Source organism: Stegodyphus dumicola, chromosome X2, assembly GCF_044657685.1.
Source record: "Stegodyphus dumicola isolate Sdum_Otavi_A_Nest chromosome X2, ASM4465768v1".
NCBI classification, from domain to species: Eukaryota; Metazoa; Arthropoda; class Arachnida; order Araneae; family Eresidae; genus Stegodyphus; species Stegodyphus dumicola.
In genome coordinates this window covers 128,502,032-128,522,946 of record NC_140781.1, presented here as the reverse complement: position 1 = coordinate 128,522,946, position 20,915 = coordinate 128,502,032, and the positions used below count along the sequence as shown (strand labels likewise).

Below are 20,915 nucleotides of genomic sequence, written 5' to 3'. Positions count from 1 at the left end.
TAGTTTTATTTTAGTAGCAAGCAGAATTATCGACACAAGAACACAATTACTTTTAATACAAAACATTCATAAGGTATTTCTCCCGCCTTCTTAGTATGTCTTCCTGGCGTAGTGGTGTTCGAGAAGTCTGTGGTTCGAGTCCCGGCGAGGGCACTGTTTGCACATTTTACACGTCCTCTGCTTCGAAATAACTTAATGTCTCTACAGTGGTGCCCGAACTAAAAGGTGATTAACTAAATGATGAAAAATAACTAAATAATAACTAAATAATAACTAACTTTATCATTTAGTTATTTTTCATCCGAACAAAATGATCCGAACATCCGAATTTTCATCCGAACTAAATGATGATTCTTCACCACCAGGATTTGGCGATTGGGTCCCCTAAACTCCAGTCGCCCTTTAAAAGAGGGACTACATAAGGTATTTTTCCTGCCTTCTTAGCATACCTTCGTGGTGTAGTGATCAGCATACTCGGTACGTATCGAGAGGTCCGTGGTTCGAGTCTCGGCGAGGGTGTTGCTAATTTTTCACTTCTCCTGCTTCAAAATAACCTAATGTTTCTACAGACTGATACTTGCTCACTGAACTATTTCATGAAAGAAATTTGTTTCTTTCACACTTCGAGGCATTATTTTATTTTATTCGAATTTTTTTAAACTATTTCTCACTCTATACTCGTGCGTTTTTATATCTTCAATGTCAAAAGTTTCCCATTTTAAGAATTTTCGTAAAAAAGTTTCCCAAAGGCTAATGAACCCAATAAGAAAATTTGAATTCTGTATAGCTGGAAAGATCAAAAACATTTCAAAATCACTTAATTAAGGACATCAACATAAGTTTACTGTTTCCATTAATCGTCTCAAATAACATCAAATTACGACGCATAGAAAAATTAAATTTTCAGATTTCATACATATGTCGAAAAGATCAAAGAAATTAGGTCGATTGGATATATACTCGTATGCACACAGTTTTATAAACGTAAAAATAATTCAGATTTAAAACTTATTAATTTATTTTGCATAAAACCTATTATAACTTTTCATATTAAAAGCTAAACCCTGCCACTATAAGTTGATGCAGAAAACTGAATAAAATTTCACAGACATCTGATTTAGTTAATTGTAAAAATATTGTTCAGATTTTGCAATAGTCCGAGTGCGAAACACAGAAATTTTAATCATAATATCCTAATCTCCAAGTTCCCGTAATGATTTAAAATTCCTTACCCTTAAACAGCAGTTGTTCTGTTTTGCTAATATTACAAATAGATAAAATACTGAAATGATGTACCTTTCTTTAAATTTTCCTTTAGAACTAGAAGATATGGACTTACTTTATATTTTGGATTAAATCCACTTGCTTTATTCGTTTTCTCTTTGTGTTGTTGTTTTGGCCTTTTAGAAATTTAATAATTTTTAAGTTTAACAAGCTGTTTAGAATAAAAATAAATTAAGCAATATTTGTTTATTTTTTTTTACATTTAATTCTTTTTAAACGAAGTGGGAATTTAGAAGCTGCGCATTATCATTCTGAATAAAAGAGTCAAAATTAAGATAATGCCTGTCAGGTCCGCATATGTTATGATGTTCATTAGCTCTCAGACGTAATCCTTTCTCATTAACCTAGACTCACATACATAATAGGAGCAGGTCTTCGCTTTCTTAAGAATCCTCAGAGTTCAAGAAATCGTTAAGTACCAGTAAGTCTTTTCACCCGAAAGTGCTTGCTCTCTCCATCGTGACTCCCATACTTTCTGTCAAATCCTTTTTAAATGCGTGAGGCGCTTATTGACCAGAATCAAATCAAGTCTCGGGGGAATTTGTTTCTTCAGCGTGAGTAAACTGTCAGTTGTTATTCGATTTTGTGCGATGCAATTTCTCCGTACATTCGTAAAGCCGAGGGTACAGAGAAAATATTTGAACCTTTAGGATGAACTCCTAGAAGTTTCTTTCACTTTTACTGTTTCTAAAGAGCACAAGTTCAGATGATTGGAAAAACAGAGCATCAGAAAACACAAAACTGGACTCATAATCCCGAACTCTAATGTCTTCTAGCTCAGCCTTCGTGGAGGGTTTTCTAAGCAAATCTGGTTCGTATTCACATTACAGTAGAGAAAAACTACGAAAAACAACCATATAGCCAGTCCGTTCACCCGGGATTGAACCCGGCTAGCACTCCCAGCATTCGGCGGTCTTAACCATTGGGCCACTGGGAGAGGCAAGTGCATGAGTACCTTCAGGAGTACGTACCGACTTGTTTAGAGTTATATGAAAAAAATGAATAACGGTTGTAAAGGATGCATTGCTAAGATCCTAAAATAAATTAAAAGAGAAAATAATAGTGTGATGAATACACGAAGCACGGATTTCGTATGTGTAAGTTAAGAGTGATCATGAGTTCTAATGAGTTGTTTGGGAGAAAATGTGATCCACCACAATATGAGTCTTTCTTAAATTTGCAACATTAAAAAAGTTAGTGTTACTCTAACATGGAAATCAGTTTTCATCTCCGATCAAAACATCAAAATATGGCACCGCTTTATTAGTCAATCAACTTCTCTTACTTCTCTAGGAAAAAAAATACTACGGGAGTCTAAATATGCGCATCCAAATTTCAGACAGTTTCTTGTCAAGTTATTACGTATGAAATGTAGGGTTTGGTAGTGAAATTTCAAATAAATGCAACTCCACTAAAACTCATTTTCATTAATCAGAATATGCTTCTTTATATCAAACTATAACGTTCTAGTTAATTTACGTGTTCTTGGCTACTAGAACTTTAGTAAAATGTCTAGCGACTATTCGCTGGTCTTCTTACAACTATAAAATATAAACACAAGGAAGAGTTAAAAATACCCTTTTATTCATTTAAAGATATATTACAGACGTCCCCTCTCAAGCTTACAGGAAAGCCTCCACCTGGGCTTTACGATAGAAAATAAGAAACTAAACTAATTTCAACTAACTAAACTTTAGCCGAAGCTGTAGAAAAATAACTAACCGAGTTACACCGTAATTAAACCACACTGGCGAATACTAACAAGCACATAAGACTACGACCGAACGTAATAAAATAGACTTAAAGCAACGACGTGGCCTGAAGGCAGAACTAGCTAAACTTTAGCCGAAGCTGTACAAAAATAACTAACCGAGTTGGCCCGTAATTAAACCACACTGGCGAATACTAACATGCACATAAGAATACGGCCGAACGTAATAAAATATGAACGAAGCTTAAAGCAACGAAGTGGCCCGTAGGCAGAACACGTTCTACTGAGAATTTATGAGCTCTTCTACGGAAGTCACTGAACTTCCCATTAAATACTTATTCTACTTCATTTACATAAGACGTTTTACTGAAATCTCCTTCTGGTGGGGAGTTGTAGGTGGAAAACAAGAATTTAGAGGAAAGGGTTTCAAAATTAAAGGGTACTATTAGGAAATTAAGATAATCCCTAGAAAAAATTTATCTGATCTGTTGTATGTAGGTTCACGCTAGTTGTATCAGGGTCCCTCATTATGGACTTAACAAATTCCATAAAGGAGTTTCTGACCGTTGCATCGTTATTGAACCACCTCCTCACAAAAATGATCCGATATTTAAAATGATGTTTAAAAAAGCGTAGCAGGCTGCCAAAGAGATCTGATAAGTATGATGGATGAGGAAGAGTCTCAAAGAGCAAATTTCTTATTCTTTTTTTTCGGAGGTGGTGGTAGTTGTTTTTGACATACGTTTTCTCACTCATTATGAAAGCACTATAATTCCACCTCTGTTATACAATCTAAGCAGCTTAATGCGCAACTTCGGATACATTTTATATGGGTGAGTGAAATATTTCTCTGTTTTAATATTTTCACCATATTCTGAGAAGGAATATCAAATATGCACTGCCAAACAATCACCATTAATCTTCTTTGGATAAAGTTGCAATTTTGTCTTTTCTTTTGGGACATCAATATCATTCTAACCGTTCAGCGAATTCATGAAGAACCCGTTTAACAAGCTTCTAGATTTTTCAAAGTGTTTGCAACCGATGCGAAAGTATAAGATAATATATACTTAATATCTTTTCCACACACTTTGATATTTCGCAAGGATCAGAGTCCACTATAGTTCGCAATTTGTCACTGGAGTTCACGCAATTGCCGATGGCTGCTATCAAAAGTTTATACAGTTTACGTTCAAGAAGTTTATTGTCGTATCAAATTTTTCAGATCAATGCTGTATGGTTCGTTCATTTATTTTATCAGTTACAAATGCTCTGTTGAAGCTTCTGTCTGCCTGCGTCACAGTGAGGCTGGGCAAAGAAACGTATCTGCTTATACTTTATGTCCATGTTTTGTCTACCCCATTATAGTATTAATCAAGAATTTAATCGATTCAATACTGGTAAATAATTTCAATTCTGGTATTATCTGACATTATTTCACAGTATGAAAACCTATTCATCTCAAAATCTGACATTTCATGTCCATGAACTTAACGTACCTAGGTTTAATCAGATATATAAAAACCGTGTCTCGAAACAAGCTCAAGTCTCGTAACGAACAGTTTTTTGTGTAAATATTCAATATCCATTTTTAAAATATTGTGTTTAAATTTTTCAATTTATGCCAAAGCTGCAGATGTAACTTATCAATTTATATACGGTTTTATGTGATCTGTAATGTATTTACATGAATTCATTGCATGCTCTCTGTTCTGCTAGCTTGTTATTCCGAGTTTATTAGCCCTTACCCATGAATACGAATGCTTGAATAAAAAAACATCATTATTCACAAAAATTTTAATATTAAGGATACAGCTGATATAAACAGGCTGCCAAAGAGTATGCAGTTGAAAAAAGAGGGTGAATCATTAATTCATTCGGTAACAACGAGAATTATTATTTTCCATGCTTTCATAGGACTGAGAACAAAGAAAAGTTTAGATTATCAGGATAAAGCAACTAGATAAGGTATAGCCCACTTTCAACAAGGAAACTACTATTTCAGTCATAAACCTAGGAAACTAAAGTGACATCATAAATTGCGCTGGAACGAATAAAAGTATAGAGATTGTGCTCGACCGAATCGAAACAGCAAGGAGCTGTGCGTAGAAAAAATAATCGATTGTGTTTCCTTGCTTTACACTGATATCTTTCTTAAGTTCCAAACCAAATAAAGAGTATTAAATACACTCTATAAGAACTTTTTTGGTGTGTGTGATAAAAAAAAACCTTCAAATTTCTAGAACTGTATTTAAAATGCCATCTTTCAAGAATAAAAATTACCTCAATCAATAATATTTCTTAGGAAGCATTCTTAGGATGTTTCACTTTCATCATTCTTATAAATCAGGATGACGAACGTAATATCTTATACATGGCACTCACTCGATGACACAGATGTTCCTTCGTTTGATATTCTTTACCGTTACACAGAGGTCTTATGCTTTTATCTTGCCAAATAGTTATCCCTATACCTGAGGTATTATCCTTTTACTTGACCAAATATTTATTCCTAAAACTAAATATTCCCTCAATTCTTAAAAGAATATAAATATTTCAACAAGACAAGGCTTTTATATCCTTCATTAGTTATTCTCAAAATGCCATATCTTCACATCTTATTTCAAAGTTTTTCAGCGCAGAAAAGTCCTACCCAGGCCTTAAAAAGTTTAGCTTGACTGAAAAAAGGGGTACTCAATAAAATATTATTAAATGAAGTTGTTAGGAATTAAATGCAATAATATTATTAGGAATTAACTGCAATAATGTTACGTTCGTTAAAACTGTTATTAAGCACAAAATTTTAAAAGGTGTGCATTTTTGCAAAAGTTTCAAAGAAATACAGGAAAAAAATATAAAGGAGTTAACGAATTGAAATTTAACTTTTCCCCCTCCTTGTTTCCTTAAAAATTCGAAAATAATTAAATTAATAATATTTTAGTTAGCAGCAGCGGCAATCGGTATCAGCGGTTAGCGATAAAGGCTGCCGTATCACTAGCCGAGTAATTCGAATCCTAGAAAAGAGCTGAATGTTCGTTAAGTGTGTCGTGTCTGTGCGGCATAAGGACACTTAAAATACAGGCTAGCCGAAAGTCCTCTTAAGAGGCTTGGTGATAGGGAAGGAGGAGGAAAGTCCTCAGCTCAGTCCACAGGCGTGTTCTCCATCTAAATTTAAACTCAACTTTCGTTTTTCCTGGAGCTGATTCGGTCACCCCATATGATGGGTCCTGGGCTATTTTCTTGATGATGGCACAGTAAATGACCGAAGCGTATTCGCCAAACCAGCCGAATGCATTAAGCATCCAACATTTGGAACAACCATAACAATAACCCATAAAAACTCTAGTAACTTTATTTCTTATTGTTTTTATCTTAAGGATATACTTCTCGAACAACCAACGAGAGACCATGGTCAATAATATGACCCTGGTCCATGAGATGAAAACCATGAAATCCATCAAAAACTATGATATGTTACCAAGCATAGGTGCCATCTCCGTGTTTTTATGTGAGCAAAGATTTTTCAGTTTCTGTTAAGTATTAATACTATTAATGGAATAATGTCCAACACAAATGGAAATTCATTGTATCTTAATACTCGAACAGATAATGAAAAACCTTGTTTTAAAGCGCTTAAAATTTATACAGTGAGTGGCAACAGTAACGGAATGTCCATTAATGGGAATATCGATGGAGTTCCTTGCAATATGATCAATGACACAGGAGCTAATGTTACCATCATCAGGAAAGATTTAGCTGAACGGTTTAAAGATAAACTTATTTGGACGCCATCCTGTGTTACCCTTCAGACTGCGTCTGGTAATAAGATCGACATAACTGGGAAGTTAAACGTAAGCATCACGTTTGAAAATGCCGCCTACCATCACACGGCTTATGTGGCGGATATCACAGATACATGCATACTCGGATTGGACTTTTTAAGGAAATACAATTTTTCCTTAGACTTGAAAAACAACAGACTGCTTTCAGGATCTGAAGACATGACTATCCATCCTAAGAAGGAATCCTCACCTGGAAATGCCGACGCTTTGTCCGAAAGAACCAGCTCGAGAAACTGCCGAAATCATGCTAGGGTCGAAAAGAAACACCAGACTACCAGCTATTCTCCATCCCAGATGCTCTTCGGTCGAGACCTCGTCTGCCTTGTGACCGCCTGTTTCATCGCCGTACGGATGCGCCTTCATCGCCTGAGAAACACATAAAAAATGTCAAGGCCCGTTTTGAAGTGATGCACCATTCCACACAAAAGCGAGTGAACTTGGCGACGGAGAAAGTGAAGTCCAGATACAACACGAGAGCTACTGGACATAGATTCAAACAAGGAGACAAGGTATGGTTGTGGAACCCGATTCAACGAAGAGAACTCAGTTCTAAATTACAGTCACCTTCGGATGGTCCATATACAGTCCTGAAGAGACTGAATGACGTCATGATTCGTAAGTCTTCGAACTCTAAACCTAAAGTCGTTCATTACGACAGGTTAGCTCATTACTATGGCCATAGTACGTAATGTAAATAATTGTAAATAGTATAAGACCATGGTTCTTTTTGTTTCTAAATGTGTATCTTGTATTTGATTTGCATTTTGCATTTGATTTGTATTTTGTACTTGATTTGTATTTGATAGCATTTGATTTGTTTAAGTTATCTATTACATTTATTGTTCATGTTCTTTGATATTGTAATGTAATGTTTATGCCTCAGTTGCATTTATGCCTCAGTTGTAAGTTTGGCTTCCTGTCCAGGGATTGTACTGCCCGGGACGTGCAGTCCTTGGGAAGGGGGCAGTGTTACGAATTTGGTATTTAAAAAGCTAATGTTAGTTCAGTTATAAATTAAAAGGTTTTCTTTCTCGCGCAGTGCAGCGCGTGACGAATATTAAAAGAAAGCTAAGCCGGAAAATTAAAAATACAAGAGCGCGTGCATTAAACATTTAATAAATATCTCTTTTTGATTTCGAGAAAGTACTGGAAAATTCTAGCGCGTGATTTTAAAATCTTATAAAAGGAGGAAAACATCTCAGTTCGTAGTAGTTGCTTAGTTTGTTGTTGTTTAGAAAACTGCTCTTGTTGATTACAGCGAATTGGCGGATTAGCGTTCTTTAGCTGTTTTGAATTACGTTCTATTGGACATTTGAGTAGTTAAAAGATAACTACTGTGAGATATTGTAATACTGCATGATAATTTGAGAAAATTTAAGCATTTTGTTGTGATAATAATAAATTTTTGTTCATTTTTCATCGGACTTGTGCATTCATTTCATAACGAACCCGTACGCACGCAAAAATATTTATGTTTTTGAACCATTTATATGCCAATATTACCCATTGATAACATAAAAATATTTAAATTATTTTCCCTTTACACAACATTTGCAATTGTTATTTGCTTCAAACTGATTTGTAAAAACATTTATTCAACTGAATCAACATGTACTATTGTTTATTTTAAATCAAAACGTTTGAGTACTTCTGATTCCTTTAAGGCATATTGTTATGAAAGTTACAAAGAATAAAATTGTTGAATTAAAAATATTGGATTATAATATGGTAATCATGTAAAATCAAAGTCTAGAAAATTACTTTATGAATACGCAGCTCACACCAATTCATTAGTGAAATTATATGCTTTAGTTGTATGTAAATGTTATTGATGGGAACGTATCAAAGAGAATTTTAGTCCCTTATAGTAGTTGCAGTTTTTCCTCTAACTACGTGGGAACGCATTAGGAAATGCAAAAATTGCTACATTTATATTTTAAACTAAATTCATTGGGTAAGTTATTAAGTATTTGCAGAGTAATTCGAAAATTCAATGCTTTGTAGCTCTGCAGTTTAATACACACGCATGATCAAATAAATCATTTTCAAAAGCAAATTAGGGACATCTATATGTGAAGTAAGAAAGACCGTCCTTTTACTGCTGCCTCTTATTTTACAACCCCTGCACTTTATACTAGAAAAAGGAATATAATAAAAACTTTTTTATGTTTGAAGCTTCCTGTTAAATGACCTCGATCATTGACAACTTTTCTTATCGAATTCTTTCCAGCGTTTAATATGATAGCGAAATCCAGAAATTTCCCATAAAGTGCCATTTTTACGGCTTGTTATTCCAGGATGCGCAACAATTTTGTAACTACATAAATTATTTTTACCATTTTTAATCTAAAACAGTTAGGAATTTCTAGAATTCTATTGTAAAATCGTCGAGCTTATATGGCATATATTTCAGAAAGTACCTTAATATTTCCAAAGAAAACGAGAATTTTCTGCGTTTGCTATTTATTAAGCAGTTTAACATACGATCTCTATTTCCTTTTTTATTTTCTTACTGTAAAAAATTATTTTCTTCAGTTTTACTTCCAGCGCTATTGCTCTCCAAAGCCCACATATTTTCGCCCAACTCCATATGAAAAGCAAAATAGCTCTCCTTTTGCAGTGAAAATTTAAGCGCATCCTTTTCGATGTAGTTACTGAGAACTCGATCTGGACTTTTGCTTTCACTGCGCGATCTTCGGGAATTTTGTAAAATATTATGTACATATTTGAAATATTCAATCCACTCTCTAGAAACTCGAAAATTTTCAAGCCAGCTCTTTCAAAGAACACCCATCAATATTCAATTGAATACAATCTTCGCATACTTAAGTTTTCCTTTTATATACTGTATTCAAACAAAGTAGCTGAGCAAGATTCGAGGATTTTAAAAACAGTATGCTACAAACAACGAAAGTGGTATGGATCATGTTACGTAGATACGTAGATTTGATGTAAATATTCTGCGATATAAATATGTGCCAGGGCATTGTTAGAAAGCTTTTTACGAATAATGAAAGGAAGAAAGAAAAGAAGAGAAAGTGATCTTCAATCTGTATAAGTCACACAATTTGTCTTTTCTGATAATTATACCCGCCATGCTGCAGTTAGCCTACTAATAAAATTAATTACTGTCATTTGAAGAAAATACTAAATTTCAATCCTTTTATGTCTCTGCTAAAAAGAACTACATTTATGTAATTTTTCCATTACGTATAAGTAGATGGAAAATTTTACTTTTAATTTTGTTTCCAATTTAACACCACTTACGTTTGTAGACACCACTTTTATCAACTGGGTAGAAACTTTAAATAAATATGTTGGAATTGTATTACATTTCTGAGTTTTTCCCGTGTTGTATTAACTCGTTTTAAATAATCAATTAACGGGCAGGAAATGGAATTTCAAATTCATTCTTTATTCTTTACCATAAAAAATCAGCTTTTCAATTTGATTTTTCCATATCTGTAGTTGAAAACAACGGCCGAGAAGATTATCTATTTCAGGTTTGGAAATTGTTTTACGTTTTAGCCCATAATGAAGGACTAAAGCCTCTCTGCGCTCTTCATTCTTTGAATACATCAATCATTAAGCTTTATTTTTACTTTAAACCAGAGGAAAATGTATAAAAAATGTGCAAAATCGCGTTTTAGAATTTTTAAAAAAGTCAGAATTTTCTCACACTGCCTAAAATGTGTAAAACCGAACAATAGACTCATAAGGCCTCATCAGTTTTATTTTATACATATCGGTCATGCTACTGTCTTTAAACAATAAAGTATAAATTTAAAAAACAATAACTCAAAAAAAAAATCTATTTTGATGTAACAGTATATCATTTTAGATGGAATCGGTAATCGATAGATTTTGTTGTTGTTAATTATGCTCACTTGTCTGACAGTAACATCAGCCCCAGCCCACGAAATACCTCTCGGCAAGGAGCGCTAGTTTACGCCTGCCGTTGGCAACAGCCTTGAGCGCCTTACGGATGAAAGCGCGATTTTGCTAAGTTCCGCCTCCAATTTTCATTGAGAGCACCCCGGGCGAGGATGGTTCCGAGGGTCTCCTAACCCTCTCCCCTTACACCCATCCATACGAGAGGACTTTAGGCTCGCCGCATATTTAGGGTGACGCCATGTCGCACCGACACTACACATTTACAAGCATCCTAGCCTTCTCCTAGATTCGAACCCAGGCCTTTCGGCACGGCAGGCAGAGACGCTAACCACTATACCGGTTGGGCGTAGAATCGATAGATAGCTATATAAAATGGAAATCATATTTAGCCATTTTCATGATTTAACGAAAGTTCTCCGGTTTTTCGGCAAACATTAAGTAGAAAATCTTGGTTTCACAATTTGTCAAAACATTCAAAATTTTTTAATTTTGAATTTTTAAAGAATTTTTTGAAATAATAAACCATTTTAATAGTCCTCTTTAAAACAAACATTTAGATGCAACTAGGCATTATTCTATCTTCAAATACTGGTGCAGGAGAACCGTAATTTGCAGAACATACTGTGCAAGTGAATTGTAGCCTTTGGAGTGGGAACAATTCGATCATTTAATACGAAGTGAAACAAACTATTAATCAGATTAATATTAAGTGCTTTGGGATCGTGATCTGAAATTGCGGTATTTAAACTCTATATCCTTGATGCGGTAATTCTATCAATGAATCCATGAAATAAAAATGACGTCAATTACTATTTGTGATTGGTTATAAAATTGGATATTTATTAAAATGTGCAGCCTAATTAGATCTGTTCGAGGTCACACAAAGCTGTAAAGACTCTACTGTAGATCAGTTAAATGAAATTTCACGGATTTACCAGTTGTCATGTTATGCACCTGCCTATGATGTTTATTGACTTTCGGGTTACAGTGTGATGCCACTGAAGTAAGCTATATCTCTTACGACGAGAATGAAATGCAAAATACGTCAATTCATATTTGCGGATGTTCCTTACACTTGAGAAGCTGCATAATAATTCTTAATGAAATTTGAAATAAATGATAAGAGTATGAAACTCAAAGGTATTGATAAAGAAATCAAAGAAACAATCGGAGAGTGAAATTCTCGAGACAAGCACAGCCTCAACTAGTTCATTTCCTTTCTAAACAAACATATTTTGTTAATAATTTTTAAATATTACGTTCATATATGTAACATGTAGAATATATTTTATGCTAGAGGTAATAACCGATGCCAGTTAATTTAGACTGAGAGTAGTGTATCTAAGTATAGACAGAACGATACCGCTATAATCTTTCTGTAATAACGATGCAAAAAATAAGATTCATAGTCATACCTTTTCAGTCTGATGCGATATAAAACCCACATAAAAATTTCGATGGTAAAATAAACTAATTCTCTCTCATTATATCAGCAACAATGGCACGCAGTTTTTAACGATTTTCGTCTTTCTAATCAAATGATCGTAAAAAACCCAAGTTCCATCAAATGTTTCAATTTTAGTCGATTAAATGTGGAAAATAATTTATCATAATTGATCAGAAATCAATTACGCGAACAAATAAACAAACACACAAACAGACAATCTTCTTTATATATATATAGATTTTGTAAAACATAAATTTTTTATTAAAAAACTCTACGATTTGAAAGCGAGCAGTAGCAACATTTTTCTAAATAAAGCATTTTTATTTCCAACGCGCGAGGCGGTTACCATTCAGAAAAATGAGTGCGAAAATTAGTGCTTTCGGAGTTATTAATTAATATTTCGGCTGATTAAAGTCGGACGAAGATGGGAACAGTCAAAATGGCTTTCCACGAATTTTTGGAATCGGGAATAATATATTTAATGCCCTTTTTATTTCATTGTAAGACTTGGAAATTTTTTATTAACAAACTCTACGATTTGAAAGAGAGTAGTGGGAACGCTTCCTGCAATAAAGCAGATTTTTATCTCCAGGGTGCGAGACTGTTGCCACTCGGAAAAAATGAGGGCAAAAATTAGCGTTTTCAGACTTTTTAATTAATATCTCTGATTTTAGCAAGTTGTTTTTTGAAAAGCATTGGACGTCGTCATTTGCCAGGACCCAGAAAAGAATTGTAGAAAGTTTGGTGACGATAGCTATAGTAGTGGCTGAATTATTAGGGAACAAACAAACACACATACTTTCTTCTTTATACATATAGATTAGCATTTTACTGATATCTTGGTCCAGAATCTTAAAGATAGTACAAAGATTTTGTGTTTTATTGTACATTAGTACGTGTAATTTAGGGTTTCCCGATTTAAGGGAAATTTCCTATTAATCAAAATTCGACTTTATTGGCATTTTAAGAATACTGGATTATAATATGCTAGAATTTTGGAAAGGCTGTAGTAATAAACATTCGCGAAGGCGTTCATATACAAACTTTAAAAGAAAATAATTGGTGAAATGTTTACTATTTTAATTTAAATAATGTGATTCTCGCGCTATATGCTAACAGCTGAGTCCTAATAATAATGATCTCCTTTACTTAATACAGCTCGATTGATTTTGCTGTTTAAAATTAATCCAAGCACTCCAATAGCTACTTTTCAATTTTTACCCAATTTGACTTAGATTCAGAGCCCTTATTATTTTCTATATCTATACTCATAATCATGAGTCCGTAATCAGTTTATGTGCCATATCATTATACGTAGTTAGTGTATGTATCATATCATTATCAATAATGAGTTTATACGCCATATCATTTTTATAACAATTTACTTTTTGTACACTCTTCTGTTCTTTATGGTACAAGTATCCAAAAGTCTGTGTATATTTATACAGAAAGGGAAGTACACACTCTTAGGAAGCGTTTGGTTTTCTTTCACCTTATATAGAATAAAATGGATTAATACATAGAAGGCAAAATATTGTGGAAAGCTATTAAAAATAAAGTGCACTCTAAAATTTTGATTACTCCAGCCCCAATAATTCGAAATTTTTCCTACTTCAATGTGAACGATTCTTATAAACGAAATTTATTAAAATTAACTTTAACTTTCTCCAGAAGTATAATTTCTGTAACTCAAAATATTCGATAAATCGAATATTTTTAATGATGCTGAAATTTTTTCTTCTCATTTCTTTCTCGATAGGCCAAAGTCAGATGTTATCTCAAATCCATAGAGGTCATGCTTCAAATGTACTTTGCGAAATCCTTAGATACGAAGCAATTTGCACTCCTTTGGTTTTCGGGTTATTTACTCATTCCCACAAACAACTGCACTCTTGCTCTTGAAAGTTTTAAAAAAGTACTTTAAAGAGATTTGTAATTTGCTTTAAAAATGTGATCTATATTTTTATTTAAAACTAAGCAAAACTGAACTGCCTGACATTTTGAGTTTTTATTGTATGCTTTAAAACAAATGATACGTTTTGTTTTAAGCAATCAAAAGATAAAGAATTTAAAATATTCTTTTCTTGTATTAGTACTTTTAGTTATACTTCTGGTGCTGAGAGAAGAGTAAATTTTAATACATGCAAAGAAAATATTTTACAAATTTCCATTATAGTTTTCATATGGTCATAAACATATTTTAGTGCTCAGTAAATAAATTATACAGCAGTATGTGAAATAATACTATCGATATACTGAAGTGGTATGGTAGACATAATTTAGAGGAGAGTATGGAATAGTCCTTTATGTAGTATATGACAGCACTTGTATATCTGGCATACAGTACATAAAAAATTACCTTTCTGCGCTGTATTGTGCCATATGGTAGAAGCACATAGTTGTAGTACAGACACAATATTTTGTATAGTAGATACAGTTTAAATTATATTTTTTAAATGAATTTCTTTTGCCTGTAGCTTTTATTACACGTATTTTAATTGAAAGCAATATTTAAATCATAACTGACTTTTAAAATTAAAAATTGTACTTATATGCAAACAAATAAATATGAGCAAAAAATGTGGTTGAAAGGGAGAGAGGATTTCTGAAAGGGATTATTTGAGTATTCTTTTCCTAGATGAGCACAAGCATCATTTCTTGGATGAGCATAAGCAATTAAAGAATGCAAATGCGTCAGATAAAGCATTCTATTGTGACGTAAGTTATAAATACATCACTAATTAGAGTACGGAAGTCGGGTTTAAGGATTATAATTTTACCGCCTTTTTCAATTACCGTTATTTCGATAAAATTACCAATTAAAACCAGTTTAGCTGTTATTTTTCTTTCCAAAAAATGTATCGCAGTTATAAGAGTAAATAAAAAAATATAGATGTTTTCTTTCAAACTATGTTAGGCATCATACAAAATATTGAAAATAAATTATGCTCTAAACATAAAATACAAAAACAATTATGTAACAAATCTATGAAAAATAATTCAAAATAATCTGTGATATGTTAATAAAATATTTATACGTACCTATATATAGGGCGAATCAGCGGCCGAGTGACAAAGTCAATGAACGCTGGTAGCTTTGCCCGCGGCTCAGATCCAGGCGCAGGCCCACCAGCGGCCGAGCGGTAACGTCGCTGAACGCTGGTAGTTCGGTTCGAGGTTCGAATCCCGCGAACGGGCTGGCTGCACGGTCGTTTTCGTGGTTTTCTCCATATGTAACGTGTATACGAGCCAGTTTCCCTTAGAATGTCCTCCACGAAGGCATCCATCCCTTAAGGCAGATAGCCCTCGAGTGCTTTGCAATAATCTAATAAAACCATAAACGAAATCCAGGCGAATGGGCCGGCTACGTGGGCGCCTTCGGGGCTTTCCCCATGCGTAACGGGTATACGAGACAGTTTTTCTAAAATGGCATCCATAAAGGCATCCCTCCACTTAGGCAGGATATCCTTCGGGTGTTTTGCCGTAATTAAATAAATCAAACCAAATCAAACGTATCTATATAGGTCTTTACCACGAAAACTTTAAGAATAATTAAATATTTTCATTTATGATTTTTAATGTAGGTATACAAAAATATAATTAAGAAAAACTGCAGTATCCAAAGAGGTATCTAATTTTTGTACGATAACCCAGCCGTTCTGAAATCACTTTTGTGAACTATATTTGTTGATCCCTTAGTAATTAAGAAACGTATGGTATAGGATGCTATTTCTTCTCACTTGTTTCCGCTGAAAACCTTCCAGTTCTTTTGGAAAGCTTGATTTCATGTTTCATTTTGATTACTCGGTCCTCATGGGATACTTCACTTTTGGTCTTTAGTAAGAACTGAAGTTTTTTCGTCGTTCATAGTATAATAGTCAATAGATGTCGACGGAACTCTGAGATTAGAAAATTTTCAGAATTAATATTACATGTTATTTCTCATACCTCACAGCATCCATTTTGTTTTTATGTATGGATTTAATTAATTTCACTATTTTCTTTGCAACTGTCGTTCTACTGCTTTTGTTAAAACTCTTTTAATCTTCGTCATTTCAGTTTTTTAGACTAGGATTAAAACAGTATTGTAGAACATCAGAATATGTACCTCATCGTTCTGTTATGCATTGCATCAAAGCGTTTTTATTTTCCTTATTTAAAACGTTTTTGTTTATAGCTCATTAAGTAAGAATTTCAGTATAACATCAAAGTTATATAAATTAACCCTTTACACAACATGGCAATCCAGTACCAAATTTTATCAGTAAAAACGCTAATATTGTATCAAGAAAAATTCAGGTTCATTGCCTGTAAAATTTGCATCAGACTTTAAAACGCGTGAGGGTTTTCCTAATATATCGACGGAATAAACTCTCATGTATGAACTATATCGATTTACTTATCGAATTAATGGTAAAACGTTTAGGTTACTTTTTTACAATTTACCGCATTACAGTTACTAACTGATTTTTCTTTATCACTGTCTGTAGATTTATTATTTTTTAATAAACTGCAATTTATGATAGTTTATTATTTTTTATCTTTACTGGCTTACTTACTTGCTTATTATTTTTATATTACTTTACTTGCACCAGGATGCAAATCAGTTAACGTGTTCTTAAAGTTAGGAAGTGCGCTTTTGCAGTGATGCTGACCTTCGTGCTATTACTCGCCCAGTTCTTAGTATTACGTAAACCTGCTTTAAAATTTCACTAGCAGTATTACAAACGCATTTAGAAGCCTCATTAAATGCTTAATACGATTTAACTTTAATATTTTACATTAATTTAAATCCTGCAAGCAACGGTAATTGATTTTGTGAGGCACGAGCTGTGCAGTTAAGTTATAAAAAAAAGTTTTTTCTAATCTTCAGTGAGATGTGATTAATTTACTGAAGGTGATAAGTAGTTTGATAGTCTACTGGAACCTGACTTAAGTTTTGAAATTTAAAGTATTCCGTACATGCTTTGAACATTTTGCTGAAAAAAAAATAAAATACCTTACTCCTTTTAAAATAAAACTTATAGCATTATCATCTTCATTCATTCACTGAGAAAGTGCCTTTGTATTGATATTCAAGTTGTAGTAGGTTCTGATATAAATTTTTAAGCTTTGGTTAACTGCAAGTCTATTCTAATCCAGTGTTTTCTTCAAATCTTGAAAATGATATTTTCTTGTTATTATCCCAAAGGGCGTTAGCCCAGAAGGGCTATTAATTTCGTTTTAGAATTTTGCGTTGGTTCCCTAAAAATGTTGGTTCACTTTTCCAATTGCTTCCACCAAATAGTATAGCCTGTTGTTTAAAAAAAATTAAGTAATGAAGAATCTGCATAAATGTATGTGTTTTTCTCTCATCGTGATAAAACAACGGTATCTAGAGCCATCAAACTTTGAAAAACGTACGTGTAGACCCGAATATGGGCATCTGGAAGGCCGAATTTGGAATTCGTTTTATTATCGATTTCATATTTTGAAAAGCTTTAACGAATGTTGTATTAGCAAACTCAAGGATTTCAAAGCGAGCAATGGCAGCGTTGTACAGAAAAAACACTTTTATCTCCAGCGCGTGAGACTGTGTATCGGAAATTCTAAAGATATGCTCATTTTAAAATTAGCTTAGGATATTGCTGTTGAATTGGATTTTATGGTTTACGTGCGAAGAACATGATAGTAATAAATAAAGGTAACACACAAAAACGGTAAAAAATGCCCCTTTGGACGTAATGTAAAATGTGAAAGCTTTCAGATTTTACATTACGCTGAAAGGAGCGTTTTCTTAACGCTCCTTTGGGCGTAATCTAAAATTTAGGCGTAATGTAAAAAAATCTGAAAGCACACGTTTGTATGCTTTCAGATTTTTTTTTATTCCTCTTTGTTCTAGCTGTACTGTGTCTGGTGGGAACACGTTCATTTTCTAACAGCTTTCTGCAACAAGAGTTTTAAATTAATAAAAGGAAATGTATATGCAGTATTATTGGTTCAATGATTCCAGATCTTTCCCTAGATGAAATTAAGAACAAAAGGTAAGACAAAAAGAGGCAGGTGAAAAGGGAAAACTTACCTGCATAAATTAAGTATGAGAAGTAATATAGAATTAATGGACTGTTATTTCATAATGAAAACAAGCTACACCATATAGATTAACACATAACTACATAAATGCGGCAAATTTAGAGCCATCGGTATTCAATCTGAAAACTTAAAAAGTCTATGAAAAGTACTTACCTGCGCCAGTATAAAGTTAAAAATATAATAATGATATATTACATTTATATAAAAATGTTTCAAGAGTTTTTGTTGTTTACTGAGCATTTGTTTAATAATTTAATAAGCAAAGAGACTTTTTTACTTACCTGCATCGATTTTGAAGTTAAAGGTAAAACAATGACAAATTACATACATACCAAACTTCCTTAAAGTACTTGTTGTTCACTAAATATTTGTTTACTAATTGAGAAAGGAGATCTTTTCCCCTTACCTGCACAAGTTTCAAAATTAAAGATGTAATAATGACATATGACATTAATGCCAAACTTCTCTGAAATACTTGTTGTTTACTAATCTATTAAGCAAAGGCATTTTTATTAAATATCCTGCGTTTTTAAATAGATGAAATCCTGATTTCCTTAGGTGTACTGATTGAAAAATAACACATGGAAGTTCCATTATTCACTTTACAAGTTTGCTTTCTTCATCATTAATGAAAATATGGATATTTAAAACAGATTTTAACAAACTACGGGTTAAAATATGTTTAAAACACGCAAAACAATTACCAACTTTCGTTACAATTTGCAACAATATCCAATATTCCATTAAAAAAATTATAAGAACTTGTCTAGGTTACAACTAACGTTATTTACGTTATAACTAACTATAACTACATTACTAATCTTCGAAGTTAAAGATAATATTCTTCTAAATTTAACACGCTAAAAATTAGAACTACGACTAAGCATATAAAAATTCTTAGACAACGATATATAATGAAGACATAATAAAGCAATACAAATTCTCAACAATGATGTGTGTGAGAAATATTGCAATAAATTAAAGAATTTAATGTTGTTACCAGTAAGAATGTCTCATCACTTTCATAACTTAGTACATTACATATTTAATGCTAGGATTTTTTAATATCTATTAATATTTTTAATGGAAAAAATCAACATACGAAACATTTTCGTTCTTTATTGTTTCTTTTCATTAAACATTCCGTTTGTTAAGTATTCATTATTTAATTCTAAATATATAAAAATACATTAAATTCTTAGTAGAAACAAGGTCATTAAAGATTTCGCTTTTTGAAATTTTCATCACTTTCTTTTGCTGGAAAACACGAATCCTAAATGACTTTAAAAATTACTCTTTTTTTAATTTTATATTCAGATTATCTTTCTAGAAGTCTATGTTTGCCATTTCTACAGGAAAGTTTGATCTGTTTTTCAGTAATGTAACCTTATTTCACAAAAGGCTGTAAAGATCGTAAAACTTTCCTTTTCGATCCGAATAAAGAATTCTTTTATTAAGCACATGGAAAGAGAAAACTTTCAAAGAGGAAAAAATTATTAAATTAATGCATAGTTTAGTGGAACCAAAACACTTTCAAAGTATTAAATAATAAAAAATTTTAATAAAGTACATAATAAAATTTTACCTGTATAGATGTGTCGCTGACATTCATGATGTAGCCTTCCAACCTGTCGCGAACATGTCCACGTGTTACACTGACATTCCTCGAAGCCGAGGCTCCTTCTCGACTTTCAACCGATGAGCGAGTGATCCATCCACAGCCTCTTACATCCCATTTCAACTAAACATCTTTCGGCGCCAAGACACTGCTAAATGTCGCCATGTTGGCGTGTTTACTTCGGATCACAAAACAAACACAACAATAGTCCTTCAGGGACAAAGCCCCTTTGGACTAATTATTGATGTATATACATTGTGGTTATTGCATCATATCTCTTGACAAGTAACTGATTTCGAGATATAAAGAATTATATAATTACTGTATCCTATAAATAGTTGTTGTCGCTTAAGTCATTGCCTGTATTTATTTCTATTGAATATTTACTTCAGATCGTAAACATTTAAATTTTAAATTTCCTTCTCATATTTACTGATTCAAGACTTTAAATTTGTCGTAACAAAAATACAAAACGTTTTAATTACCGTTTTAAAAGCAACAAGTGCTTCTACGGATTTGTATTTATTAAATTAGGGCAAAAGGTACCAGGGCTATCTGCCTAAGGGAAGGAATGCCTTTTTGGAAAACGTACTGAGGGAGAATGGTTCGTATTCACTTCATACATAAAATGTGCATTTGCAGTCTTTGAAAGACGTTCCTTTAAATTATAATATTGTGTGTGATATATGTAATATTTTTGAGATCGCTGATACTAGATTTAGGACGCAATTATGGGAAAAACGATAATTTATTAGTTCCTAAAGATTGATATAAATATACAAAGATATATAAACTGCGAAAAATAGTGGATAACTAAGACATGAACTAAGAGTTGTCTTCCTAGGAAAGAACCTCTTAGAGGACGCACATCTCTATAAAAAGTATATAATGTTGTATAATTATAAACACTCCAATTTTATGAGAAACTAAATCATATTTACATGTCACAGTAGAAACGTTACCTGCATATGAAGCCAGCCTGTTTCAGAAAAGCAACCAGACGCAGTTCATAAATTATCCGTGTGTTTATCACTTTATCCACTCGGA

At 32.9% G+C, this 20,915-nt stretch overlaps 1 protein-coding gene across 1 annotated transcript in view; it reads right to left on the bottom strand.

Annotated features, from left to right (window-relative positions):
• The window catches only part of LOC118188181 (transmembrane protein 151B-like), a 229,781-nt gene extending 209,841 nt beyond the window's left edge, over positions 1-19,940 (bottom strand). The window contains exon 1 of the mRNA XM_085809032.1: positions 19,836-19,940. Within this exon, the coding sequence (XP_085665158.1) occupies positions 19,836-19,862 (27 nt within the window). The 5' untranslated portion in view covers positions 19,863-19,940. The remainder of the gene's footprint in view (positions 1-19,835) is intronic.
• Between the last annotated feature and the right edge of the window lie 975 nt (positions 19,941-20,915).